The sequence below is a fragment of the Anser cygnoides genome, chromosome 1, assembly GCF_040182565.1.
Source record: "Anser cygnoides isolate HZ-2024a breed goose chromosome 1, Taihu_goose_T2T_genome, whole genome shotgun sequence".
In the NCBI taxonomy this organism is placed as follows: Eukaryota; Metazoa; Chordata; class Aves; order Anseriformes; family Anatidae; genus Anser; species Anser cygnoides.
Genome location: NC_089873.1, coordinates 1622861 through 1650270, shown reverse-complemented (window position 1 = coordinate 1650270; position 27410 = coordinate 1622861). Strand labels below are relative to the sequence as shown.

Below are 27410 nucleotides of genomic sequence, written 5' to 3'. Positions count from 1 at the left end.
TATCCCCCCATGCCCCCATTACCCCCATACCCCCCCATGTCCCCCGTCCCCATAAACCCCCCACACCCCCAAGAACCCCCCCATGCCGCTGATACCCCCATAACCCCCCCATGCCCCCATTACTCCCATTACCCCCATAACCCCCCCATTACCCCCATGCCCCCATTAACCCCCCCACGCCCCCATAACCCCCATTATCCCCAACCCCCCCCGTTACCCCATTACCCCCATAACCCCCTCATGCCCCCCACAACCCCACCATTACCCCCATAACACCCCCATGCCCCCATTACCCCCATTACCCCCATAACCCCCCCATTACCCCCATGACCCCATTAACCCCCCCACGCCCCCATAACCCCCATTATCCCCAAACCCCCCCATTCCCCCAGTACCCCCCATTCCCCCATTCCCCCCATAACCCCCCCATGCCCCCATTACCCCCATAACCCCCCATAAACCCCCCATTCCCCCCATGACCCCCCCATTCCCCCATTACCCCCTATAACCCCCCCATGCCCCCATTCCCCCCATAACCCCCCCATGCCCCCATTACCCCCCACAACCCCCCCATGCCCCCATTACCCCCCACAACCCCCCCATCCACAACCCCCCCATTACCCCCCATTCCCCCATTACCCCCATAACCCCCCCATTATCCCCCCATGCCCCCATTAACCCCCCCATGCCCCCATAACCCCCATTATCCCCAACCCCCCCCGTTACCCCATTACCCCCATAACCCCCTCATGCCCCCCACAACCCCACCATTACCCCCATAACACCCCCATGCCCCCATTACCCCCATTACCCCCATAACCCCCCCATTACCCCCATGCCCCCATTAACCCCCCCACACCCCCATAACCCCCATTATCCCCAAACCCCCCCATGCCCCCAGTACCCCCCATTCCCCCATTCCCCCCATAACCCCCCCATGACCCCATTACCCCCATAACCCCCCATAAACCCCCCATTCCCCCCATGACCCCCCCATTCCCCCATTACCCCCTATAACCCCCCCATGCCCCCATTCCCCCCATAACCCCCCATGCCCCCATTACCCCCCACAACCCCCCCATTACCCCCCATTCCCCCATTCCCCCTAACCCCCCCATGACCCCATTACCCCCATAACCCCCCCATGGCCCCATTCCCCCATTACCCCCATAACCCCCCCATGACCCCATCCCCCCCATAACCCCCCCATGACCCCATCCCCCCCATAACCCCCCATGACCCCCCCATTCCCCCATTACCCCCTATAACCCCCCCATGACCCCATCCCCCCCATAACCCCCCCATGACCCCATCCCCCCCATAACCCCCCATTGACCCCATTACCCCCATGACCCCCCCATGACCCCCCCATGACCCCCCACGCCCCCCCCAGCCCCAGCGCAGCCCCACCTGGAGGCAGCCCAAGCCCCGCCCCCACCAAGCCCCGCCCCCATCCAGCACAAGCCCCGCCCCCGGCCCCGCCCACCAACAAAAGCCCCGCCCCCGAGTTCCCCTTCCCGCCACGCCCCCTCTCAGCGCCACCAAGCCCCGCCCCCCGCCCCCCGCGCATGCGCCCTCCTCCCCCCGGCAAACCCCGCCCCCTCCTCTCCCCGCGCGTGCCGCCGCGGCGTCTCCCCCGTTGCCAGGCGACGATTGAGCGGCGTCAGGGCCCGAACGGCGGCGTCCGATTGGCCGCGGGGGGGGGCGGGCGGCCAATCGGGGCGGGGGTTGTTGCGGGGTCGGGTTGGGCGGGAGGGAGAGGCAGAGGAGCGGAGCGGCGGCGGCAAGATGTCGGGCAGGAGGAGCGGCGGGCGGCCTGAGGTGGGCTGGGCCGGGGCCTTCCTCCCCTCCTCATCCTCCTCGTCCTGTTCCCATGAGGCGGGGGGACCTCGGCTGGGGCTCGTTGGGGGGGGGGTGTCGGGGGGAGCGGGGCCGGGTTTGGGGGCAGAAATTCAATTTTCGGGGCTGTGACGGCCCCCTGGGCCCGGTACGCCCTGTGATGAGGGGCTGGGGGCCCGGCTCGGGCCTCGCCCGGCCTCTGGGCTCCTGCCCCGGGGGGGGGGGTAGCCGCGTTCTCGCTTCCCCCGCTGTCTTTTGGAGCTCCTAAAATTGCCTTTTCTGTCAGCTTTTTAAAGGCTTTCAGCCTCCCTAGCAGGTGCGTGGCTGTGTATTGACAGCTTTGTCTATTTTTCCCTTTTAAAGCAGTATTTAACCAGGCGCATCCCTCAGAACCCCAGGTACCAGCACATAAAAACCCGCCTCGATACCGGTAAGTGGAATTGGGGGGTAAAAACTGCCGGGCACGGGCGTAAAAGAGCACAAATGGCTACGCTGCCGGCCGTGTTTTGCCCCAAACCGGCCGTGTTTTGCCCTGCACAGCTGGTTCAGAACTCTCGTTGCCATTGTTGTGTCCTCCCTTATTATTTATGTCAGGTTCTGATGTGGCAGTTTGTGCATGTGAGCTTTGCTTGTATAAATCAATAACTTAACGAGGGCATAAGTCAAAATAATTAATTGGAGGGTTTGTTTTGAGCTTTTTTTTACTGTTAAAGTGATCAAATTTTACCCGGTTTGTCTATAGTACCCAAACAGATATTGGGAAGGGGCAGCATGGCCACGTTTGCACTCGAAGCAATGTGTCAGAGGCAGGATTTGGGTACCAAGGTCCCGATTTCAGTTCCCTCAGACAGAGGATGGTAATTTTAGACTCCATAACGTATGGAGGCTCAGGTAGTGGTAGAGGTTTTAATCTATGGGGCACCGTGTGCCCCCTTAGACTGTGGGCAGCTTTGTCCAGCAAGCCCTAGGCTTGACGTGGCCGTCCTTGTGAGAGAAAAGCGCTGAGAGAAAAACCGCGGTGCTTTGGGTTTGTGGCTGCCTTGTCTTGTCGTGGTAAAAGAGGATCTGCTGCAGACACTTGTTATTTTTAGGAAAAATGTCTTCGTGGTGAGGGTCAGGCGCTGGCACAGGCTTCCGGGAGAGGTGGTTGGTGCCCTATGGCTTTTGGTGTTGGAGAGGCGTTTGGCTAACGCCCTCATTAACGCGATTTTAATTTTCAATTAGTCCCGAAGCGGTCAGCCTGTTGGACTCGATGATCTCTGTGGGTCCCTTCCAGCTGAACTGTTTTCTTCCCGTGTGGTCCCTTCCTTCAAAGCCAAAGTGCTTAAGCCTTAGTGGCTTAAGAAAACCGCTAATAATTTGTAACCGATGTTTGTTACAGGGTGCAGCTTAACAAAATACATTGAGAAGTTGGAGGAGATCAAAAGAAGTGAGTATCTCGAGTAGTTTTTTTTTTTTTTCTCTCTCTTCCTTCTGGTAGGATGTTACAGATTTAACTTAAGGTAGGAGAGAGACAGGTCTGAGAGGTTTTGTAAAAAAAAAAAACTTGTCCAGGTTACATTAGTGAACATGAACCAGGCAGGAAGAAGTTCTCTGAATAAGAAAACTAGACCTAGACTCGCGTGGGAATACTCAGACTACGTTTCTGAGGCTTTATTTCAGTTTTCAGTAACACTACGGCTGAACTTGAGGTCTCTTTTTTTCATATAATTTTAGCACACTTAGATTTCTGTCAGGATATTACAAAACTGGAGGTAGACAAGCTCCTTCCTGTGTCCCTCATCAATTTTTACCAGCAACACCGGGGTTTCGAAGGCTTTGGGTTGTTCAGGCTATCGAAAACCCATCTGGCTTTTATTTGTGGCTGTGTTCCTGCTGAAAATAAGCTTTTAAAAATGCTTCGCTGCTTTATTTTCGGCTATTGTCAGGGTTATTTTCGCACGGAGAGCCAGAAAGAAGCTATTGAACCCACAAGGTGCATTTATTGAGGTGAAAGAAAACACCCCGTAATTAACGGGGGTTAATTAGGACTTTGAATGCTCGCTTTTCGTTCCTAGGCCCGCTTAATGTTCTCCTCTAAAATAAGGTTTGGGTTGAAAGGGAGGTCACCGATCCGTCGCGGGACGTGTTTGTGCCGGGCTTGCTGCAGAACGGCCTTTTGTTGCCGGCTCGCTCCTGGGAAAGGCGGCAGAGCAATGCCCTCCGTTTCCAAAACCCGGCTAAGGTTTCAGCGCTCGACGCCCGCTCGCCGTCGCTCCCTTACCCGCGCTGAACACCTCGTTGTGTCGCTGCCGTTGGGTTTTAAATCTTCCCCCGTGAATCCGATCTCTCGTCTGGCGCAGGAGATCTTTTTGTTTCGGCGGGCTTCGGGAGCCCGGCAGAAGCTTTCTCGTTGTGTCTGCGCTGAATGGGCGCCTTGTGTTCCCGGGCGGTTTAGAAACTTCCCTCCCTTGGTTTCTCAGGGACAGATGACACCGTTTGGACTCAGCTTTAGGTACCCAGCACAGTCAGCTCTCTGTTTCTTGGGTAACCTGAGAGAGGGACTTTATACCCCGAGCCTGTCGTGGAATCAAAAACGATAAGGCAGCTGGAACCCCGATTATTTGCCCTTTGGAGGGCTGGCTCGAGGAGAGGCACCGAGTCTCTTCCCTTTCTCTGGCGTTGCCGAAGCACAGAGAAGAAATTCCGTGAATATACAACGGAGAAATCGCAGCTTGAGACTCGTTTCCCAGAGCAAAATGTCAGAGAATCCGAACGGACTTCCCGGGACGGCACCAGGTACCCGGCCTTGCTTGGAAGCAGCGCTGCTGAACCCTCTGCTAAAGGCTCCGAGCGTTCAAGTGGGTTTGCTCCAGGTCGGGCTTAGGAATAGCAGCTTTTTTTTCCGTGTAGAACTAATTTTGGGTGCTAAAGGTAAGGTCGTAAAGGCTTATTTGGGGATGAAAAACCCTTGCCTGTGATGGCAGGAACTAGCCAGTCTGCACAGCTGTCGCGGTGAAAGGGCTGTGACAGCACTGCTGCTTTGTCAGTGCTTATATACATCAGTATTTCATAAGCTTTGCTTCTATTTTTCCCTCTAAATTAAAATAATTTCTTGCTCTCCACGAGACTCCAGCTCTTTTTGCCTGCGGATGGGGATTTTTAAAGATTCGGTCGTGGGCTGTGCGTGGGTTTTGCGTTGGGCAGCTGAAATGATGATGCTGCTGTTATTTCCGAGTTACAGGGGGAGTTTCTAACAGCCTGAGCTTGAGGCTCGAGGCCAGGCAGTTTTGCAAGGACCACGAGGATCGTTTTGAAGCTATTGGACGCTCTGAAACCTCGTTTTGTGCTTCAGACCCGTGGTTCGAAACGGACAGCGTACGCTGGCTTAGTTTGGATGGGCACCGTTTCTTTGAAGCCAAACTTAGTAGCACGTTCAGTTCTTCGTAGCCTCACAATTACATAGGGCAGGATGTTGAATTTGGGACCTCTGCTTGCCCTGAATGCTGAAAACGAATTGTCTCGCTTCTGCAGGAAGGGTATTTAAGAGACGGGAATTAAAAAACTAGAGGGGAAAGCTCACGATATCTTAGTGCCTGTCCTGCTACCACAGCGTGCCTCTCAACTGTGCGCAGGGAGAATCCTCTCCGAGCGGAATTTCCTTCAGGACGCTCACGGTCCCCTCGTACCAGGAAGAGATTTCAGCCTCCGGCATCCGCTTGGCTTCTTCTCGATAAAGATCTCGTCTCGAGGGTTTCCCCCTAAGCCAATTTTGGGGCCGCTGCTTGTGTGGCGATTACAGGGGTATGGATGGGAGCCTCTCCCCCTGCCCCCCGTCTTAAGCCATGGAGCATTCAGCAGATGGCAGGGTTTAGAACCGCTTAACTGGCCGGATTTGATAAGTTCCTGGGCTGCGTTATTAGCCCTCTTGGCTGAACAGCCAGAGAGAGGGCAGTCGGGGATATCCTCCGGCAGTTATTTACGATATTAGAAAAACACCAAGGATTTTTCTTATTTTAAAAACAAAAACCTGTGAGCTGAGGGGTGGAGCCCGGTAAGTGGGGAGGGGAAGAAAGGAGGAGCGATTTTGTGGGTTTTAGGGAGCTTGGATTGATTGGAGCTCGGCTTCCTGGGGTTAAAGAGCTGCACGCGGAACTTTCACAGCCGCCGTGCCTGGTGCAGAAGGAATCTTGTTCATCGTCTTTGCCTTTCCTTGCCAGTACAGGACAGATCCTTATTTTTATTTTTTCCTGCTTACCCCCCCACCTTTCTGTCTTCTCTTTAGCTGTGAGCTTCCCAAGGGATGGGCCTTCTGTTACCTCCCAGGGGAGGCTCTTTCGTATCAAGATGTTCCTACTGACGCTTGCCTTAGCTTCCCTCTCCTACTGCATACACCCTTTTGTTTCACACCTGAAGGCTCCTCTCCTCCTGGTGCTTGCCCATCTCGAGTATCTCGGTGCTTCCATCCTTGTCTTCGCTTTCCTAGCACCGTTAATCCCTGCTCTGGTTGTTTGACAGTTGTTCCATCAGACCGCTTGGTTTTCAGGCTTAAGAAGACAAAGACACTCCCTTAGAAATCGATTAACAAATCATAGGCATTGGAATTTGTCAGGTAAAGCAAGAAAACCTGGACCATTATTATCAGTAAGATTAAACACACGTGTATAATACTAGAGCTTAGTAGTTTAAAAAGCTTAGGCTGAGGTCTACCTATGCTCAGATCCTGCTGTAACGTATACAATTAAAAATTCAGGTAAATTAAGTCTTTTGATACGAGTTTGCAGTCACAGAAAGCTTCAAAGAACGGCAGAGGTGATAAATTCATGAAGCTGCTTCCTTCCCTCAGTGAGAACAGAAAGCCCAAAGTAAGAACTACAGTGTAAAAACGAAATCTGCCTTCTATGTTTTAATTGTACCAGGACTCTCTTTGGTAGGGGTTTTCACGAGGCCTTTAGGTTTGCTGCTCTGACCCTTCAGAGCGAGCTTACTGCCCCGAGATCTTACACTTTTAAGAGTCTGCAAAAATAGCTGAGGCTAAGCCGGTCACCTGGTATCCGCAAAAGCTGAGAATTGCTTCAAAATGTTCATTGTTCTCTTCTGTTTCCTTTTTCAAGATTACAGATACAAAAAGGACGAGCTCTTTAAAAGACTGAAAGTGACTACTTTTGCCCAGTTGGTACGTATAGCTCTTCTCTCTGACTGCTGAAAGCTCTCTCTTGTGAACAGTGTGCTTGCTTTGCTTAAAGCCTTCTGTGTAGTTACGTAGGTTTTTACAACATGTAATTCTTTTCGTAATTGGTTTCTTCTGCACCTTCTTATTTTCCGACTTCCTGCCCTCATAGATTTCCCTTAATAAAAGCAAACCGTGCAGGCCCAAGTTTTCAGAGCGGTCAAACTCCTGTAATGGCAAATTGAAGGCTGCAAAAACTCTGGTTTTGAAATTTGTTCCCTATTTGTTTTTTTTTTTGTTTGCTTTTTTTTTGCCTTTTTTTCCCATTCGCTTAAGAGGATCTTCAAGCCTCTTACAGAAGAAAAGGACCACGTAAAGTAGTATTCAGATCTGATTTCTTTGAGCTTTGGGTGAAGTAGCCACCTCCTGAAACCCTCCCTAACTGCAGTTGTATCTGCAGGATATGGAAGGTTGAGACTTCAAAGCTTTCTGCGTAGTTTTTAATTAATGAAGCAAAATATTAAAAAATTGAAAAATCTGATCAGCAAGTGGAGCCAAGCGTTTCTTATGTTGGTGCAAGAGAAACAGTAAAGCAAGAAAAAGGCAAGCTTTCTTCTAAGGAGTAAAGGGAAAAGGGAAGGTTAAGCTTGCAAATACTGAAGGAGCAGATTTCTGCAGGATTTTGTCTTTACACTGGATTGTCACGACCAAAACTGTGACTCCCACTGTTGGGACGAACTGATTTATTATGTGAGCGTTGTAGGTCTGCTGTCACAGGCCAGTTATGCTGGCTGTGTGAGGTTTTTTTTCCAGGACAGTACTAAATATTTCAGTTGCTGTCAGTGACTGAGCTTCATAAATGTCAGAAAACATCTGACGTATCCGATACTGCCAGCACGGCCTGTCTGGCTTTTCTTTGTCCTCAGGCTGAGCGTCTTTTCTTTTTGGTACAACTTCCATTTAATAAAAGGGCAGACCTGCAGTGCAGGCCTCAAATGCCCAACTGTGTTTGACCTTGAAGTCCAGTAGCAGGTACGCTGAGTTAAAGGCGTTTTGGCTTGGGGATTATTTTTCCTTAAGGTGATCCCTGCCGTCTTTCAGTGACGCCAGTGTGTGTGTATCGAGGCATTGTTGCTTGCTTTTGTTTCCTGCAGGTCATCCAGGTTGCTTCTCTATCTGATGAAACCTTAGGAGCGATGAACGAGGAGATCCACAAGCTAGAAGGTAACAATATTTATTGTAAGCACAAAGAGAGGGAGCTGTAGATCACTGTCATGTGCTGAACTGTGCCCTGACGGACATAGCTGACTCTTCAGCAAGTCTTTAAATCGAGGAGAAAAATGGCATCATCTGTGGCCTGCAGCTGTTTGCAGGCTTGCAAATAGGAAAGACCTCGTGCTGCACGGTTTACGTTTCTATTGAATGCTTAAAAGTGAGATCTTGAGCTCTTAAAAATCGTATGGTTCTTTCTTATTTTGTACCCTGGGGCTCTCAGTAAGTCATTTTAATAAGAGGATGAAGATAAGGCTGTCTTTGAGACTAAAAATAGAAACCAGGCTTAAAACCTGCTCGTTTCCTGCAGCATTTTAACTCTTTGTGCCACGTTCTCTTCCCAGACGGTGCTTCCGATGGAGATGCTGAACTCACGGCAGGGACAAACGGGAAAGGAAGCCCCAGTGGGACACCACCCAGTCCAGTCCTGTTCATAAACAGCACAGGAGCTGGGGAATCATACCGGTCCACACTGCAGAGGTACCTGATGATAACACACAACTTTATCTTGGCAGCTAACTGGTTTTACCCAGCTGGTTATTTTAAATTGCTGTTAGTGGCTTTATATTGTTTTTTTTTTTTTTCCTCATTAAAGCCTTTTTTTGCAAGTCTGAGGATGGGAGTAAGAGAGTTGGCAGATTTTCCTGTCTGGCTGAGTTTGTTCTGAGGTTGTGACCCAACGTTGTTGCCACTTAATGGTCGTCTGAATGGCTGACAAAGAAATGTGTTTGTGGGATTCAGTCCAGTTCCCTGGGCTCAAGGATCCACGTTATAAACCGCTCTGGCGAACCCAGTGATGTGTCTGCCCAGTGAGCTTAATGAATTGTCCTGAGACTTAGAGAAAGAATTTCCAAACCCAATGCATCAAATTCTTCCTTGACAAGTTTCTCCCTCACCTCAAAGAATGTTTCATAGTCACTTAGAGGGCTGAGTACAACACCTGGACTTGACTGATCTGGAAGAGTATGAAATGGTCGTATAGCAATGCTGTACTGTTTATTTTTATACAGATAAAGATGAAATCAGTCTCTTACAACGTACTGGCAAGCCTGAAATAGATTCTCTCCGTTTTTATGTGGTGTCATCCTCTATTAGAACATAAACGGGCTATAAGAGAAGTTGATCAAAAAGCACTCTGACCTGGCTAAGAGGTACAGAGGTGTTCAGAGGGAGGCTTGCAGCATAACGCCTTTCCTTTTTGCAGTGTGATAAGCGGTGTTGGTGAGCTGGATATAGAAAAGGACACTCCAAAGAAAGCGGACGCTGAGGCTAAAGACATGCCTTACCCCGACTGCCCCTTCCTGCTTCTGGACGTGCGAGACCGAGATGCTTACGACCAATGTCACATTGTCGGAGGTGAGGAGCCGCAGTCCCACCGCAGCCCGTGCCGGCTGGGGTCACACGCGGCTCTGCGTGTCGTGCTGGCGGGCTTCGTATTTCCCCCCCCGAGGTGGACATCGCTTGGCTGCAGGACGTTCTCTGCACTCATCCAGCGCGCCCATCCCTCCTGGAAAAGGATGCGGGGACCGAGCTGCTGTTAATCCCTTAGTCAGCGGGTTTCCAAATCTGTTGTACTCTTACAAGCCCGTGTCGGTTGTATTCCAGACTGTGAGGAATAACTGTGTGTTCAGTAACTGTATGATTTCTCTTTTTTCTTCCTCTGCAGCTCATTCCTATCCTATTGCAACGCTGTCTAGAACCATGAACCCGTATACAACTAGTATTTTGGAATATGTATCCTTTACTTATAAAGCGCTGGAATCAAACAAAAAAAAAATAAGAATAAAATTGGGGGCACGTTGGCAAGGGCTTTCAAAAACGGTTGCAGCTGTAGCAGCTGCTGTGGCCAGGACAGAGTTTAACCATGGAAATCCCGGGATTCCAAGGAGAGTGGGAGGGGAGGTTCTTTCTGTTAGCTGTGGTTACCTGGTGGGGCTCTGCTGCAGCCAGCGGGTGCTGGATTTTGAGTTCCTCAGAGCTCTAATGCCTCTTGGTGCCAGTGGGAGCTGCCTGAATTTGGCGCTTCTTGAGACTGGCTCTGGCTGCTGGAAGGCAATTCTGTTCTACTTGGCCCCTGTTCCGTGCTGTTGTTGGAGCGCTGGGCTTCTTGAGGGAGGCACTGGTCAAATCCTGTGGCTTCCTCTCGGCGCCTTGATGGGGATTGGCTTTTCTCTGGAGGGCACAAAGAGGATTATTAGCTAGGATTAGGCTGATAACTTCCCAAGTTGGAAGCTTGCGAGGGCTGCAGGGGAGATTTTGAACAAATTGCCTCTTGCTGTTGCCTGTTAGTAACCAGTCTTCAAATCAGCACTGAAACGTGTTCACAGGGGCTGCCCTGCAGTGGGGATCAGGCTGTGTCCTTCCAGTGTCTGGCAAGCTTCAGCTACTGAAGAATCAGTTTTTAAAGCATAAGTGAAGGGAATGCGTTCCTGCCTCGTACTTGTAAATCAAAAAGGGAGTCCCTCTGCCTCCATCCCCGCTTGTTTCTCTCTTCTTCTTTCTGAAATTCACTGACAGTCGCCCCGTTTACAAACGGATCCTTAGCTCTTCCGCCTCTCAGAAAAATGCCCATGGGAAAATCATAATTTTGTACGACGACGACGAGAGGCTGGCCAGCCAGGCTGCCACGACCATGTGTGAGAGGGGCTTTGAGAACTTGTTCATGTTATCCGGAGGTGAGGGGCAACGGGCGGGATTTCGGGTGAGTGGGCGCAGTGTGAGAGAAGGGTTGTGTGAGCTGGAGGGTGGGAATGGATGGATGGTCACCCGCTGCTGGTAAAACCTCAAATCTCTGATCCCGTCTTAGCTGGTGGTCGCTGCTAATAAGCGGTCTGTCCGTCTGCAGGCCTGAAAGTCCTTGCGCAGAAGATCCCGGAAGGACTCGTCACCGGCTCGCTCCCCCCATCCTGCCAGGGGGCAGCTCCCCCTGGATCCGCCCGAAAAAAGGCCGCTCCCAAAGCGCCACCCTCACGTGCCGAGAATAAGTGGAGATTTTCTGCGGAAGATCTGCAAAAGATTAAGTACTACCTAGAAGAGGAGCGGATTCCTTCAGATACTGCCAGTAAGGCTCCAGGATAAATGCTGCAACTGCTTCCTGTAGCCCTTGAGCCTGCCCTGCAGCAGTTCCTTGCTTTGCTGTTTTCTTTCCATGAGGTAGCTGGGAGAAGGAGAGGGGTTTTTTTTTTTTCCAAACTGAGAAAGAACTACGCTGTGCTGGTCCCGAAATTAAATCTTCTATGGCATTATGAAAAAATCCTGGTTCTGTGAGGCAGACAGAACCCACGCTGCCTGCGATGCTTGAATGCCTTTAGGTTTTCCTGGCCATTAGTAGGTTTGGCAAGTTCTTAGCCCTTCTGTTCCTGCACAGCCAGATTGAGACTGCCCCGAAACCCCCGCTGAATTTTTTGGAAGGTCTGTGTGTTTAGAGTAAGAGCCGGACAGCCAGCGAGGGGCAGCAGATCATCTTGTGTCTCCGTGCTCTGTCACGCACACAGCTTCATCTGGATTTCTGATCTGTTTTTCCGCAGGCCGTCTTAGCCGTGGCTCTTCAGGGCGCGATTCCAAGGCAACGACTGTGAGGAGCAGCCCCAGCCTCCCCACCGCTGCTGCCAACGCGGGGTCTCTCACCACCCGCTCGTTCAGCAGGAGCAGCCTCCAGAACAGGCCATGGAAATAAGCAGCGGCGTCTCCTTCCAGTGAATAAACGAACGTCCAGGTTCTGGGAACCCTGAGCAGTGCAGCCCGTTTGTTTTAGGAATCCACGGGGAAAAGCAGCGGTGGTTTATGAAAGGCAGCTCGGGTAAGGCAGGGGGGGAGCTGGAATCTTTGAGGTTTTGTAGAAGCAGCGACATTGGCAAGGCTGACCTTTAGGTGCAGTGTCAGGACAGGACTGATATAACTGATTTTGTAGGGGATTAAAACTAGTAGTGAAGCCCGTGACCAGCAGGAACGGTGCTGTGAAACCTGTAGCTCAGACTGAAGAACTTGTCTGTAACTACTGCTCCCTCTGTGCTGTGCCCGGAACTGCAGGTTGTGCGAACGGGAGAGCATGTGACGGTCGGTGGGCCAGAAAAGCATCTGTGAGCAAAAACCTTGGTGTTTTTTTAGCAGAGATGCAAATTGCCAAAATAACGGACAGAGGATTCCGCAACTTCTTGTTTTTAAAAATGTTTATGAGCGGAAGTATTTGTAATAAAGCTGGTTTTGGAAATAAGGCCCAGCATGGCACAGTAATGTGATGGTTGTCTTGGCTCGTGGGCAATTTGTGAACTAGTTCTGTATTTCTGAAGGTGAGCTGGAAGGGAAAACAACTGATTCTTCTCCCTTACTGTCGGTACCGTTTGACTTCTGTGCTTTTTCCGCTTTGTTCTTTGCTGTGGTTATAGAGAATGCTCCCGTGCTGTGTTTTGGGCTCTGGATAAGATGAGGGGGGGAAGGCTGTGAGCTGAGCAGGGTTTTAGCTGGCTCTTACAGCGAGATCAGCGGCCGTGCCCCTCTTCCAGATGTGCAAGCGGAGTTGTCTCCCTGGTTCAACTGCACACCAGTGGTTTCTCCGTTTTCCTGCTTGGAGCACCTTCTTTAAGGTTAGGGTGGCTGAAGGGAAATTTTCTTTTGCCCTCTCACCGGGGCGCCTAAAACCTAGACGGGATGCAAATCTGGTAACTGAACAGGGCACGAAGATTTTGTGGAAAACCAGGATCACAGCTGTCATCAAACTGGTGCTTTCATCATACCAGTATTGCCTGGGTGACCTAGAAATCGTCTGAAACTCAACAGTGGGAAAAAAAATGATGCAGGGTGCGGAGAAAGCAGAGCCAAGGCTACAAACCCGTGTTTGTAGATTGTAGATGGTTGTGGAGAGATCCTGCTCCTCTCGGCTCCTCTCGCCTTCACCTAGAGTGTTGCTCAGCTTTATCTGGCTTTGGCTTCTTGGTCTTGTGTTTTAATGCGCATGGCTTTTGGGGGTTGCTCCCCCCCCCCCCCCCCCCCCCCCCCCCCCCCCCCTTTTGACATAGGCAAATGATCTTTAACAGCCCCCTAAATTCCCTCCTGGTGCAGGTCGTGGGGGAAACTTAAGGTGAGAGAAATTACAAGTGACTCTCCCGGTTGATCAGTTTAAGACTCAGCATCCCTGAGGACACTTATCACAACCTCTCTCTGTACCTCCGCTGCAGGAGGGAGCTTTGCCTTCTGTACCCGTGACCCCTTGGAATGGTTAGCATAATCCCTGTGAAAGCAAGGAAGAGGTTGTGTAACGAGCTGCTTTTCTGCTTCTGGACTACTCTTTTCAGATTCTTTCACTCATTTTAGTGACAAATACTGGTAGCAGAGCAGAACCACAGAATTTAGCTCTGGGTTTCTCAGTGAGTCTGAAATCAGAGAAGTGCTCACACAGGTGAGATTCCTGTGCCAGGGACTGGCAGGCTCATTCTGATGAGAGCCGCAAGCTCAGACCTCTCCAGAGAAGTGCAAAGTGACCGGCACAAACCTCCCACGCTGCGTAGGGATGCCCCGAGGGGGAGAAAAAGGGGAGAAAGGAAGGGCAGAGCCACGTTAAAAATATCCTGAAGGACTATGCATACTTCAGCGTTGAACGCCCGTGTTTTCAAATATGGATCTATATTTTTTTATATGTAACAAAAGCTGATTAAAGTGAGGTATCTTAAAGCCCTCAGCTTCCCAGAGAACCCTTGAATGGTTGGAGTTGTGCAAAGCAGCTTTAACTTGGACAAGCTGCCCTTCCAACCCATCCCCGAAGGATCACCTGGTGTCTTGCGTTTCCACAGGGAGTGTGCGTGTTTGTACTTAGTGCTGCAAGAGGCAGGTTGGCCAAGTGTAAACACCCAAATAAAATAATTTTTAAAAAAAAAAAAGGGGGTTGTCTGTGTCTTAGTCTTATTTCTTCCTGTCCATGGGCAGCTGAATGCATCTCGCCGTCTTATGAACTGCTCTGCTTTCTTGCCCTTATGCATCATCACGTTTTTGGAAGACTTGTTGGAGCTGTAAGTGTATCTGTTTTGAATGAAGCAGCCTGTTTCCAGGTCAGTGTTTCCAGGTCAGTCTGGTGGCACTGCGGTGTCGCCTCTGGGGAGAGAAGTGTTTGTTTAAATGGTCTGAGACCAAAGCAGGAGCTGCAGAGACCTTGCTTCATCCACGCTTTTCTTCACTCGTGGTCCAGGGGAGGGGACTCAGCTGTCAGGGCTTTAGTTTGTGGCTGATGGTGTTGCTGGCTGGATGTCCCCCTAAAGCTTTCAAAGGAGCCTGATATTGAAGCATCGTGGAAATGCTACGTTTAGCTTTGAGTGTTGGGGTGTAATGGGACTTGTACAGCTGCGTATTTAGAGCTTGATGTCCCAAATCAGCTGCTCCTTTCTGTTCTGTAGGCAGCTCTATGCTAATGTCATTGGAAAAACAAAACCAAAAAACAACAACAAAAAAACATTAACCTAACAGGCAGCTCTTGCATGTTTCAGTGGGCAGCTAGTCTAGGCTGGTTGAGCAGGTAGCAGCACTTTTCAGGCAAGGTAGCTGAAGCTGAGTGCACGAGAGAGCACTAAGAGTATTTATGTGCTTGAACTGCAGGGACCAGCACAGCGTTCAGGGGGTAGGAGGCATTTCAGCTCCCTGGGCGCATGGAGGTGTTGGTGCGGAGGTAAGGAAATAAAAATTACATCCAGCTGAAACTGGAGATGCGAGTCAGGGTCGTAAATCAAATGGCCTTAAATCAAATCCTCCAACCACTGGATAGCAAAATGAGAAGGATCCAAAATCCCTGGCTGCTCTGGACTGCATGAAAACCGACTTCTGAAGCAGAGGGACAAAACTCTCGGAGCTGTCTGTGATCCTCCTAACCCAGGGCAACAAAGCAAGAACTGAACGTGCTTCTCTGTCCCCCTACTGTCTTGATGGATTTAGGTATTTTGGACTTTTGATTTGGTATTGCTTGGAGGGGATGGGTACAGTCAGACTCTGCATAGCCTGGGAGTTTTATATGTTTAATAAAAAGTAAATGACGTTGTGTGGTTGAGTTCCTCTTTCAAGGTTGAAGAGGGTCTGCAGGGGCTGAGCTCCCCTCGCCCGGGGATCGCAGCAGGTGAGGAGGGGCAGTTCTAACAGTGCTACAAGTTGGTGTTCGACCACCAAAACAGAATAAATCTTGCTAACCTGCCCTGGGCACACCCCAGAGCCACCTCGTCCCCTGGGGACGATGCACACCAGTCCTGCCAGCACGGCTGAGGTATCTGAGGTCTCTGCTTGCCCAGTGTCCAACTGAGGCTCTCCCCCCTCCATCCTCTGCTCCAGCAGGGGAAAAACAAGCCCCTTCCTTTCATGTCCCACTGTTTTTATGTCCTTAATCCCCCCGTGGGCCTGCTGGGCCAACATGCCCTGTTTATGTTGGCCACCCCCAAGAACACCGCAAAAGCTTTTTGACACCGTTGGAATAAGGGAACCCACAACACGAGGCGTTTCTCTCCTTCTTGCCAGCAATTTATTGCATTCTTCTCCCCAGCTCAGTCAGCCACCGCTCTGGCTCCCGTTAGTAGAGGTGTTCGCGCGTGTGGCGCATGATGACCTTCAGCGCCAGCCACGTCTCCTGGGCGGTCGGCACGATCTGGCTGGCGGGCAGCAGGAACCCGTAGCGCCCCGTGTCCCGCAGCTCGAAGGTGAAGGAGTACTTAATGCCCTGATTGTACGTCCAGTCGATGGTTCCTCCGCTCGCTTGATCTTTTTGGGGGGGGGAAACAGCAAAAATGGTCACTCTGCCTTGTAGGGTTGTGTGGGAGGGTGTCCCCCTGTCATGGGCAAGGGGATTTTGGTTTATGCGGGAGCGGAGCAGCCCCGTTACTTACAGATGGTGCTGATGATGCTGCCGTACTTGTACGTGGTGCCGTACAGAGAAGACAGAGCGGCAACAGCCTCCTTGGCCAGCTGGTGCTGGGGGGGACACAGAAGGGAGAAAGGTGAGGTGGGGAAGGCCTGGGGCAGCCTGCAGAAAGGTTTTACATTCGTGCCATGGGCAAAAACAATGCCAGGAAGCTAGAGTTTCTTTAGGCTACGGCCTTTGAGCTTTTCCAAACTCCCCAGTCAAATTCCTTTCATAAAGTCTAATAAAATAGGGCTAATAGGGCTCCTAAGACGGTGAAGGGCCTGGAGGGGAAGACGTATGAGGAGCGGCTGAGGTCACCAGGCCTGTTCAGCCTGGAGAAGAGGAGGCTGAGGGGAGGCCTCATGGCGGCCTACAGCTTCCTCACGAGGGGGAACGGAGGGGAAGGAGCCGATCTTTAGTGACCAGCGATAGGACCCGAGGGAACAGTGTCAAGCTGCGACAGGGGAGGTTCAGGCTGGACATCAGGAAGAGGTTCTTCACCAGGAAGGTGGTCGTGCACTGGAACAGGCTCCCCAGGGACGCAGTCACGGCACGAGCCTGTCAGAGTTTAAGAAACGTTTGGACTGTGCTCTCAGTCATACGGTCTGAATTTTGGGGTAGACCTGGGTGGTGCCAGGAGTCAGACTCGATGATCCTTGTGGGTCCCTTCCAGCTCAGGATGTTCTATGATTCTATGAGTAGCCTCAGCCCGGGAAAGGCCCTGGGGGCTGGCAGAGGAGCCAGGGCTTCCTGGCTTGCCAGTGTCCACTCAGTGCGGGATGGAGGCCGCTCAGAGGAGGAGAGCAGCCTCACGGTGCCCAAGCCCCCGTCAAACCTCCGCACCAGCCCCTACCAGTTCCTCCTTGTCAGGCACAGGGGTGGTGGTGTAGCCGTAGGGGTAGAGCAGGAGCTGGGAGTAGCTGTGGATGGAGATGAAAGCCTTGATGTTCCCGTGGTTCTTCACGAAGTTCACGATGGCCTCAACCTCGGGCTCCGAGTCAGCGTAGGGCCCTCGGTACGTCTCCGAGCAGGGGTTGCTGCTGGACCCAGACCCTGTGGAGAAGAGGACGGTGAAAATGCGGGGTGGGTGTTTGGTGGCTTTGGTGGCACGTGGGTGGCTCGGAGAGTCACAAGAGCAAAGGACCTTTTCCATTTACAATCCCAAGAGCTTCTCCCACCCCTTGGCTGTTTGGTGGCCGGAGAGGAACGCTCCTAGGGCTCCACCTAACGTTCGTATGATGGTTCCCATTTGTGGTCCCTACCGTACTGGTCACTAGGGGACACCAAAGCCTTGGTAGAGCCCAAACCCACGTCTTGGCCAAGGAGAGCAGAGCCCAGCCCTTCCCCAGAGACATCAAAGAATCTCTCTGAGTCAGAAATGACCAGGAGGGTGCAATCACCCTCTGTAGGGTTAATGGGAGAGCTCTGACCTCCAAAACCTGCATCCCAGTTGCGGTTGGGGTCCACGCCGACACAGAGGGAGCCTGACCTCTTGGACCTGGTCTTGCGCCACATGCGGTTCTGGAAGGGCAGAGCCACCTCAGCCTGTGCCCGGGGCTGGGGCTCTGCCAACCTTGGGCGGAAAAGGCAAAGCAGTTTCCTGGGGGGGACTAACGGGTCACAGCTGTCCCCTTTCCATCCTGTGGAAATATGGACAAGGAGGCCTTGAGCTTGTGCAGTACCCCCATCCTGCTCCCCAGACCCAGCAGTACCGTGGTGTGGGTGAAGACGAAGCCGTCTGGGTTGGTGACAATCTCCAGGAAGATGTCCATCTGGTCCAGGATGGAGGCCAGACCTTCATCTTTCTCCTGATCTTGGACAATCTAGAGAGGGTGGCAGTTTGGGGCTTGCTGGAGCACCATGGTGATGGTCACACGGTGCTCGGGGGGGGCTGTGGGGCCTTGTGGCCCTTTGGGGATGTGATACGCGGCCAGGAGGTGCCCGTACCTTCTTGGCGAACCAGACGCCACTGGCGTGCGTCACCCACTCGCGGGAGTGGATGCCGGTGTCGATCCAGATGGCCGGGCGGTTCGTCCCCCCTTTGCTGAACTGCAAGAGCAGAAAGGGGGCTGTGGGGGAACCACCCGTGGTCCTGGGACCTGGTCACCCCACGCACCCCTCCTGCCTTACCTTGAGCACATAGAGGGGGCGGTTTTCTGTCGTCCGGCCGATCTCGAGTTTGCTGACCAGGTTGGGGTTTTCAGCCACCAGCAGGTCCATGAAGGCGTAGATCTGGGGGTGGGAGAGGGATTGGGAGGGCAATGAACGGCCCCTGCAGTTGGAGCAAGCCCCTTGGCAAAAGCAACTCCAGCACCTAATTTTTTTCCCCCCAAAATGCCCCAAATCTTGTGCTTTCCCACCCACAGGACATCACCTCGTCCAGGTTGTGGTAGCTGCTGTAGTCGAAGGCGTCGGTGGAGAGCGGCAGGACCCGGCGGCGGCGAAGCATCTGCATCTGCTCACGGTCCACCAGCGCCTGGGGGACACGGGGCAGGGTGAGCCCTCGTCCCCCGCCATGCCGAGACCCTCGCCCCCCACTGCCACCACCACCACTGACCTGCACGTCCTCGATCATGATGGAGTAGGGGATGCCGTTGGCCTCCAGGTGGGCTTTGAGGGGCTGCAGGCTGGGGAAGGGCACGCGGACATCGACCGGGTCCCCGGTGCCGCGGGGCGCCAGCCAGAAATCCAGCTGGGAGGGGGAGAAAATGAGATGGGGGTGGGCAGGATCCGGCCTTGGGTTGTCCACCCATGGGACCTCACCCCCCCCTCCCCGGGACATCATCACCCCCTCCCCAAGCCTCTACCCTGAGCACCCACAAAGTTAATCCCTCTCCCATCCCCAACAGCACCCCAAAATAGGGCACAGGCACCCCAACAAGACATCATCTCTAACCCACAGCCATCCCTGCTCTGTTCTGTGGGTGCAAAGCAAGGGACACAGGTGGGGGGGGGAAAATCTTCCCCCCCCACACCCCGCAGCACCCAGTACCTGCAGCTCCTCCAGGTCCTGCAGCTCCTGCACCCTCCTCAGCTCCGCGTCGCTGCTGGGGACGATGCGCAGCACCTGGTGCCTGCGGGGTCAGAGGGTGCTGGGGGGCGCGGGGCAAAGCTCCAGCACCCAGGAGTCCACCATAGCCCCCTCCCCATCCATCCCATCCCATCCCATCCCATCCCATCCCATCCCATCCCATCCCACCCCACCCCATCCCATCCCATCCCATCCCATCCCATCCTCATTCCCCCAGTGCCTGTGTCCCATTGGGGCTGAACCAGCCACTGTCCCCATCCCGGACCCCGTCCCCATCCCAGACCCCGTCCCCATCCCAGCCACCATCCCCATCCCAGCCACCCCCACCGGCCAGACCCCCCCCTACCCAACAAAATCCTCGGTGGCAGCGGCAGCTGCCACCAGGGCAGCCAGCAGCAGGAGGACCTTCATTTCCAGCCGAAAGAGCTCGTCCCACGTCCCCGCGGCACCTCGGGGCATCTTAAATCCCAGCGGTCCCCAGCCCGGCCCCCGCCAGCTGCCCCAGTTCCCAGGGCCCTGGGAAGGCTCCGGCTGGCACCGGTCAAGGTTGGGCACCGTAGCGCTGCCGGTCCCGGTGAAACTCGTCCCGGGGAGCTGGAAACCGGCCGGGGCCGTCGGTGACTCAGCCGGTGGCGGGGCAGGACGTGGGGAGGTGACGCCGGGTGCTGGATCCCAAATCCCACCGCCCACGGGGCCAGCCGCGGCTCAGTGCTACGGGGAGAAAAAGGGCAAAACCGGGCTGAGAAAGGCGCAGGGTGCGGGTTTTCTCATGAGCCTGGGGTCCTGAGCGCGGCTGTGTTTGCTTGTTGGGGGGGGATTGGATTAAAGGTTGGTGTGGGATGGAGATTAGGGAAGGTGCTGGTTGTTCTGGCTGGGAAAAATAATAGAGGAAATTCCTGGAAGCACTGGGCACCCAGAAGTGTCCCCACTTGTCCCTGAGGGTGCCAGCCCCAAGAAAGGAGAAGGGATTTTGGGGCGGTGCTGCCCCAAAAGCCACAGATCTGGGCGCAACCTCCCATGCTCTCCCGCACCCTTTGGGGTCGTTGGCCCCAAAGGACAGGGACGTGGTGGGGCTGCTGGTGGCATGGGGACGGGGATGTGTAAGGACAAAGCAAAAAGGAGGGAATAAAGCCCCCCCAAGGGCTCAGAATCCTTTTTTCACTTTTTTTTTTTTTCCCCCTTTCATTGAAATCTACCATGAAAAAAAAATTAATAAAGGGCTAGGCCTCAACCAAAAAGAGTCTGTGGGATTGTTTATTGAGACGAGTGCCGGGGGCCGGACCGGTGGGATCGGGGTTCCCCCCCCCAGCCGATCCTCGCGGGCTCAGTACGGGTGCTGCTGGACGTGGAGCATGATGTCCAGCAGCGCCGGCCACGTCTCGGTGGCGGTGGGGATGATCTGGGTGCTGGGCAGGAGGAAGCCGTAGCGCCCCGTGTCCCTCAGCTCGAAGGTGTAGGAATATTTCACCCCGTTCTCGTAGGCCCAGTCCACGGTGGTGCCGGATGCCACGTCTGCGGGGAGAGGAGGTGAGACGCGGCCCCAAGTGAGCGGTGGCAGCGCCGCGGGGAGGACGGAGATATTTTGGGGGGGGGGGGGGTACACTCACAGATGGTGTCCACGATGCTGCCGTAGGTGTATTCCGTCCCGTACACCGCGGCCAAGTCGTTCACTGCCTTTTTGGCCAGCTCGTTCTGCAACAGAAAACCCCGAAGCACTGAGACCTCGTGGACCCAGACCTTGTTTCCAACTCCCTGGGGCAGCAGAGACCCCAAGGCACCAGGGCTTGGAGCCCAGCATCCTTCCCCACCCCTTCTGCTCTTGCTTTTCCCCAAAACACCCTTAGTTTTTGGCACACACGAGGCACATCTTGCAATCCCCATGAGACCAGGGAGATGATGGGTTTCAAAGTGCAGGTTGCACCTAATGAGAGGTCTGGGTGGGGGGGTCCCGTGGTGATCTGTCCTGGCTTTTCCACCAAGGTTGGTGCTTGCAGCCCCACCTCGACATTTCGGGGCCATCTCACCAGTTCCTGGTAGTCAGGTGCAGGCGTCCTCTTGTAGCCGTAGGGGAACATCAGCATCTGGGAGTAGCTGTGGATGGAGATGAGGGCTTTCACGTTCCCGTGGCCGAGGATGAAGTCCACGATGGATTTCACTTCGCTCTCGGAGTGGGCGTAGGGGCCGCGGTAGGTCTCGGAGCAGGGGCTACTGCTGGAGCCGGCGCCTGGGGTGGGGTGGAGGAGACACCGTGAAACGAGGGGAAGGGTTTTTACCCCTGGCTTTCTCCCCTCTGGCAGGAGGATCCAACGCTTCAACGCGTGGGTGCTGCCCAGCGCGGGGCATCCCGTGCCTCACCTCCAAAGCCCGCGTCCCAGTTTCGGTTGGGGTCCACGCCGACGCAGGAGGAGCCAGCGTTGATGGACCTCGTCTTTCGCCACAAGCGGTTCTAGGAGCAGATGGGTGAGGCCACAGGGACGTGAATCCCTGCCCCAGCCTCCCCAGGACGGGGTGAAGCCACCTCCACCGCCAGCCCAGGTGACAAGGGACGTGCCTCAGCACCCAAACCAGCGCCTGCTGGAGCCCAGCACCGGGACGAGTCCCCCCCTGCTCACAGTGTCCCCACACTCACGGAGCTGTGGGTGAAGGCGTAGCCGTCGGGGTTGGTGACGATCTCGAAGAAGATGTCCATGCTGTCCAGGATGGAGGTGATGGAGGGATCCCGGCCGTACTCCTCGGCGAGCTGCGAGGGGAAGGAGCAGGAGCTGCCTCGGGGCCCCCCGGGATGAGGGACGCGACCGAGCAGCACCGGGGAAGGTGTTGAAAGAGGGCTCAGGTAGGAAGACGGGGAACTGGAGATGCTGCAGGGTTTTTTTCCCCATCGGGTCCAACCACAGCACCCAGGAGGTGGCTTTGGTTTGCAATTTCTGCCCTTCCTTCACCCAGATCTTCGCCACGTGTGGGCCCAGGGATGGGGGACGCCGTCCTGTCCCATCCCGGTGAGCTTTGGGTTGTTCCCCTCCTCTCGCAGCCAACCCCAACCCATGGCCGGTCTGAGCCCATGGAAATACCCCACACAGACAATGAAGTCCCCATCGTGGAGTTACCTTGTTGGCCGTCCACACGCCGGTGGCCTGGGTGACCCACTCGCGCGAGTGGATGCCGGTGTCCAGCCAGATGGCCGGCCGGTTCGACCCCCCAGTGCTGAACTGTGCGGAGAGAGCAGGATGTGACCCCAGGGCCCACGCGGTGCCAGGCTGGCGGAGGTTGGGGCCACCTCTGGAGGCCACCAGCAGGGTGCTCAGCACCATCTCCAGGTGGCTTCTGAAGTTCTCCAAGGAGGAGACCCCACCACTTCTCCCCACCACCGTGCCAGGGCTCAGGTTGGGTGCAGGGGGACGCCCAGGCAGGACGAGGACGAGGTGAGGCTGCCCCCAAACCCACCTTCAGCACGTACAGGGGTCTCTTCTCGTAGCTCTCACCGATCTGGATCTTGCTAACAAGGCTGGGGTGATTGGCCACCAGGGTGTCTAGCCAGTCGTAGATCTGAAAGGAGGAGTTGCTGGGTTATGCGGCTCACCCGGGTTTTTCTTTTTGGTTTTTAGGGTGTCTGGCACCAGACACAACATGCAAAGCTTCCCTGGAGAAGATCTGGTGCTTCCCTGGAGCAGACCTGGTGCTCAGGACTGGAGTTAAACCCTTTGTGCGAGCAGGGAGGTTGGTGGACTACTAGGTGAATGGTAGGGAAAAAAAATCTCCGAGATCCCCCAGCACCATCACAGCCTCCATCAGCCACCCACCAGGCTTCGAGGACAGGGTTCGACCCCAAAATGAAGTTGAAGACATCCCCCAGCAAGGCAGGGAGGTGGTGGGAGAGGCCGAGCTGTATGTGCATGCACAAGGAAGGGTTCCTGCTCTCCGGGCTCTACAAAACCCTCCACCCAAGGAGGGCAGACACGTCCCAAAGGTCTCCCTGCTGCCGCCACCAATGTCACCCCATGCACACAACCATGGCGCGGCCCCAGGAAGGTGAAGGGAACACTCTGCAGAGCAAAGTACCTCGTCCAGCGTGTGGTAGGAAGCGAAATCGAACGTGCTGGCGCTTCTCTCCAGCCCCCTGGCCAGCATCATGGTTTTCTTTTCCTCGTCCAGTAGTTGCTGTTATAGGAAATAAATCCATAAAGGGGGCTGAGAGGAGCCGGGGGTTGGTGCAGTGCATTTTTTTTTTTTTTACAGGGGCTGTTTATAGGGAGAAGCATCAAACCCAGCCCCACAGAGCCCACGTCTTCCCTCCAAAGCCCCATCATCTCCACCCCACTGAGGGGTTTTGCAACTCTGCCTTCTCTACCCGTCGTCTTTTCTTCCAGCTCCTTGGGCATCCCACCTCTCTTTCACCCCCCTCCTTGGGGCTGTCCTCACCTGCACGTCCTCGATCATGATGCTGTAGGAAATGCCGTGGGACTCCAAGAAGATTTTGACCGCTTGCAGGCTGGGGAAGGGCACGTGCAGGTCGGACGGGCGCCCGGGCTTGGTGGGGTCGCGCCAGAAGTCAACCTGATGGGGACAAGAGGAGGCATTTCTGCTGCCTTGAAGGATCTGGGAAGGGTCTTTGGACAGGTTTTGGGACCAGGAGGGCTTGGGGACCCTTCAACGGATCTTCTACAGAAACGTTTCAGCCCAGATGGCTTGTTGGCTGCAGATGTACCTCTGGATAATGAGGATTTGTGAACTGGGCAGCTGTGAGGAGACACTGGGGTCACCGCATGCTGGTTCTGCTCTTTAATTCCATAAAGGTAACTCCAGAAATCAGGTTGGGGGTGCACATACTGCTCCCCATCACCGATCCATCTTGCACTGCCTATATTATCTTCCAGGATTCACTCCCCCGGAGCACCCAAGGCAAACGCAGTGGGTGCATGGGCATTTCATAACTCAACCAAAAACCAACCAACCAACCCAAAACCCCGATACTACAGCAGGAGATGCTCGGGGCTGGCTCTCGGGGCACCAGCGCAGCTCACCTGCAGGTCCTCCCGCTCGTCCAGAGCCCTGAGCAGGGCGATCTGCTCCTCGTTGCTGGCCGTAACGCGGAGAACTTGGTCCCTGCGGGGAGTCAAAGCCATCAGTGGGCACGGGGGGACACGGAGGAGCATGGCGGGACACGAAGGAGCACGGGGGGGGATGTGAAGGAGTGCGGTGTGAGCAGCAGAGCCCAGCCCCGAGCCACCAACGTGGCCCCAAGCGTGGGCTGGGTGGAAGCTCAAGGTGGCTCTAACGGGTCTGCAGCAGCAGAAATCGCACTTGTTATTAGAGGTTTGGTGTGGAGAGGGGAAAATGCATGCTCAGGATGGCTGGCACAGGAAAAAAAGGAAGCGTTGGACAGCCCGAGGTGGTCTCAGGCCTTCCTTTGGTCATGAGAGGGGCTAAAGTCATAGGAAATACCTAAGACAGGCTCAACGTCAGCAGGAGGGAAGGTTATTTCTGTTAAACGATAGAGCAGCCGCCTTGACAGTGGCGATTTATAATATTTGGGGAGGCATTTCAGGAGACTCGTAATGAAACAAAACCTGCTAGCAAAGCTTTGCGCTTGAAAAAAGTGAACGGACCCCACATGCGATGAGCTCTCGCTCTGCTGAGGCTCAGCTCCTCCGAGGGTCTGAGCTTCCCTGGAGCACCCCAAGGTGCAAGGTCCCTCCCCTGGGGAACGCTCACAGCTTCCATCAGCAGAGGAAACACCTAACGGGGCTTTTTTTTTTTCTCATGCACGAGGGCGCAGGCAAGCAGGATCCCTCCCCGTCCCCCAGCGGGGGTGCAGCGCGTCCCTGCTTTCGGCAGGACTCACCCCACAAAAAGCTGCTCGCTGCGGGCGGCCGCCACGAGGGCGGCGAAGACCAGGAGGACCTTCATGGTGAGCGGACGCGGGCGAGCCTCAGCCCTTGAGGGCATTTACAGTCCCCCTATATAGTCCCCCAGGGGCACTCATGGACCTCGCCACCAAGGCCACCTCTGCCGTTCCTACAGGGCCAGTAGCTGCAAACAGATAAGCCAGGGACGGCTTCCGTGAGCCCAAATGTTTGCTTTATTTGGAGGAGTCAACAAAAGAGCGGTCAAGCTGGGGGGGATCTGATAACATCTTCCTCGGGGCTCGGGTGCTGGCGCAGATGGCAGAGGAGGACACGTGCACCCCAGCTGGGTGTGAAAGGGCAAGGTGCCGTGCTCAGGGGTCCTTTAGGGCTTCTTAATGCACAACTGTTGGGTTCCTGGCCAGGAAAACCCTACATGCACTGGCGATGACGTTGGTGAGCTGGTCCCAGCACAGAGGTCTTCATTTAGGTGGATCGTGGGGTAGCAGAGGTGGGACGGGACCTCGGGAGGTCTCAGGTCTGTATGCGACCTCCTGGCCCGTGCAAACTCATCTCAGGGTCAGCCCAGCTCCTTCCACGTTGGGTCTTGGAGCTCTCCAAGGATGGAGACCACACAGCCCCTCTGGGCCATGTGTCCCACTGCTGGACTGTCCTGGTGGAAAAGCTTTTTCACCCATCCATCCTGACTCTCCCGTTCCAGGTGATGCCGTTGTCTCACTATCACTTTGCGGTGGAAATCCTGGTTCCATTTCCTCAATAATCTCCTCACGGGGACGGGAGGGCCGCTGTTAGGTGCCCCCACCCCGAAGCCATCTCATCTCCAGGAGCAGCCCATCTCCCTCAGCGTCCCGTCGTGAGCCTCCAGTCCCTCTGGGTGGCCTCCACTGGCCTTGCTCTGGGTCTCGTTGGTACCGAGGATCCCAAAACTGGATGCCGCTGCCATCAGGCCACACGTTTACAAGACGAGGAGCCGGGTGGCCTTGAGACACAGGTGCTCGGATGGGGCTTTGCAGGTCTCCAACCTCGCCCAGCACCCAACGCGGGGGCCCTGCACCACCAGCAGCAGCAGGTCGGCCGGATCCTGGAGCTGTGTGCCCCGAGTCCTGCCCGCCAGCGGGGTTTTACCTTTCTCACCAGCTGGGTTTTGGCAGGGTGGGGTCAGTTTGGAAATTGGGCGCCCTGTGCCCAGGTTTGCGTTCCCAAACGGCCGCGTTGAACCCAACGACAGACCCACGTGGCGCTGCCCGAGGTCTCAGCTGCACCTCCGCCTCCCTTTCCCTGCCAGCAAGTCTGCACGAACGTTTTACCCGCTCGCTTCAGGTGTGTTTGCTCTCCTGCCACGCTCCCAGAGCAGTGAGTAACTCGCCAGCTGCTGGGGGATTAGGAGACATTGAGATAAACCTGTTAGACTCGGTACCTGCTGCACCCCAAGCAGGGATTGCTAATCTCCCGTCCTCTCGTGGCTCCCATGCAGGGCCGTGAGCTGTGTGCTCTTAATCCCCAAGAAATGAGCAGGCTGAGCAGCAAAACAAGGGAGGCAGGCGCTCAGGGGACGGAGGACTGGCCATGCAGGGTGAGAGCAGGCGTCCTCCTGCCCTGGTCCTCCTGATGACCCACCGGGGAGGGAGAATTGGGACAGGACAAATACAAGGGGATGTTAGCCCAGGACACCCCCTTCCTACCAACTGTCACTTGCAGCAGCATCTCAAGGCTTGTTAAAGAAAATTAAATTCCTTTAAATTTCTTCCTGTGAAGTCTCGCAGCCTGGGTTATGCTGCTTCGTGCCAGGCACCTGTTCAGCCCCCAGGAGCGAGCTCTGTTGGTGCCCCCAGGGTCACAGGCCCACCAAAACTGAGCTGCTCTACACAGCAGAGTTCCTCACGATCCTCTTTAAATGGCCACTGGACCCTCAGGATGAATCCTCCTCAAAAGGAAGGCTCAGGCAGTCCCCTCAGCTGGAGCTGCGCTCAGTGGAGCGCTCAGTGGAGCTCAGTGGAGCAATTAACATTCTACTCGGTGAAGTTTATCAAGAGCTTCAGCAGCTCTGAAGAGCTCACACTGCTCTCAAGGCACAGCCACAAATTTCTGAGATGCTTTAGAGAGCCTGCACCAGCACCTCGGGGAGGCGGTTTCGGTGCTGGTGCCAGGGCCGGCTGTGAGAAGGGGGCTACTGCATGGGCGAGGAGGTTTGCCGAGGTACAAAACACTGCCAAGGGCTGTTGTTGCTTGCTGCAAGCACATTTTGCGTTTACTAACGGAGATGGAGCTGCAGAGGACACCCGAAGGGGCACAACGCAGTATAGTTTGCTGCGGTCACAGGCCAGGGGATAGATGTCTCCTTTCCAAGTGCATCTTTTGACTGAGTCCTAAAATCTGTGACACCTCGTAAGG

The 27410-nt window shown here is 54.7% G+C and overlaps 3 protein-coding genes across 4 annotated transcripts; 1 reads left to right on the top strand and 2 right to left on the bottom strand.

Annotated features, from left to right (window-relative positions):
* Window positions 1-1703: 1703 nt before the first annotated feature.
* Window positions 1704-15275, top strand: CEP41 (centrosomal protein 41). Of its 2 annotated transcripts, none has more exons than XM_066997814.1 (11): window positions 1704-1821; window positions 2206-2269; window positions 3221-3268; window positions 6933-6994; window positions 8143-8212; window positions 8605-8740; window positions 9465-9616; window positions 9927-9994; window positions 10821-10935; window positions 11106-11321; window positions 11788-15275. In XM_066997814.1, exons 1-11 carry the CDS (start codon window positions 1789-1791, stop codon window positions 11934-11936), a joined length of 1113 nt encoding a protein of 370 aa, XP_066853915.1. In that variant the 5' UTR covers window positions 1704-1788; the 3' UTR covers window positions 11937-15275. The 2 variants fall into 2 exon arrangements, with proteins under 2 accessions (XP_066853915.1, XP_066853861.1); XM_066997760.1 differs by having other exon boundaries at window positions 1728-1821; window positions 2203-2269.
* An 87-nt stretch (window positions 15276-15362) lies between these two features.
* On the bottom strand, window positions 15363-19661 carry LOC106038694 (carboxypeptidase A1-like). The gene is made up of 11 exons (XM_048062567.2): window positions 19505-19661; window positions 19120-19201; window positions 18685-18819; window positions 18502-18603; window positions 18258-18359; window positions 18075-18176; window positions 17840-17950; window positions 17558-17648; window positions 16981-17180; window positions 16111-16195; window positions 15363-15985 (listed from the first exon to the last, which is right to left on the bottom strand). The coding sequence occupies exons 1-11, from the start codon at window positions 19615-19617 to the stop codon at window positions 15798-15800; spliced, it is 1311 nt and encodes a 436-aa protein (XP_047918524.1). The 5' UTR covers window positions 19618-19661; the 3' UTR covers window positions 15363-15797.
* A 785-nt stretch (window positions 19662-20446) lies between these two features.
* Window positions 20447-26465, bottom strand: LOC106038764 (carboxypeptidase A1-like). The gene is made up of 11 exons (XM_013185525.3): window positions 24998-26465; window positions 24177-24258; window positions 23575-23709; window positions 23215-23313; window positions 22600-22701; window positions 22263-22364; window positions 21788-21898; window positions 21514-21604; window positions 21183-21382; window positions 20766-20850; window positions 20447-20670 (listed from the first exon to the last, which is right to left on the bottom strand). The coding sequence occupies exons 1-11, from the start codon at window positions 25099-25101 to the stop codon at window positions 20483-20485; spliced, it is 1299 nt and encodes a 432-aa protein (XP_013040979.3). The 5' UTR covers window positions 25102-26465; the 3' UTR covers window positions 20447-20482.
* Window positions 26466-27410: the final 945 nt, after the last annotated feature.

Bases quoted from the DNA above. Each gene is read 5' to 3' on its own strand.
- LOC106038764 (XM_013185525.3), bottom strand. From the start codon at position 25,101: ATGCCCTCAAGGGCTGAGGCTCGCCCGCGTCCGCTCACCATGAAGGTC. The intron at 24,259-24,997 runs GTGAGTCCTGCC...GACTCCCCGCAG, and splicing joins AGCGAGCAGCTTTTTGTGGG to GGACCAAGTTCTCCGCGTTA. The intron at 20,671-20,765 runs GTGAGTGTACCC...CTCTCCCCGCAG, and splicing joins CAGCATCGTGGACACCATCT to ACGTGGCATCCGGCACCACC.
- LOC106038694 (XM_048062567.2), bottom strand. From the start codon at position 19,617: ATGCCCCGAGGTGCCGCGGGGACGTGGGACGAGCTCTTTCGGCTGGAA. The intron at 19,202-19,504 runs GTAGGGGGGGGT...CTGACCCCGCAG, and splicing joins GCCACCGAGGATTTTGTTGG to GCACCAGGTGCTGCGCATCG. The intron at 15,986-16,110 runs GTAAGTAACGGG...CCCCCCAAAAAG, and splicing joins CAGCATCATCAGCACCATCT to ATCAAGCGAGCGGAGGAACC.
- CEP41 (XM_066997760.1), top strand. From the start codon at position 1,789: ATGTCGGGCAGGAGGAGCGGCGGGCGGCCTGAG. The intron at 3,269-6,932 runs GTGAGTATCTCG...TCCTTTTTCAAG, and splicing joins GTTGGAGGAGATCAAAAGAA to ATTACAGATACAAAAAGGAC. The intron at 8,741-9,464 runs GTACCTGATGAT...TCCTTTTTGCAG, and splicing joins TACCGGTCCACACTGCAGAG to TGTGATAAGCGGTGTTGGTG.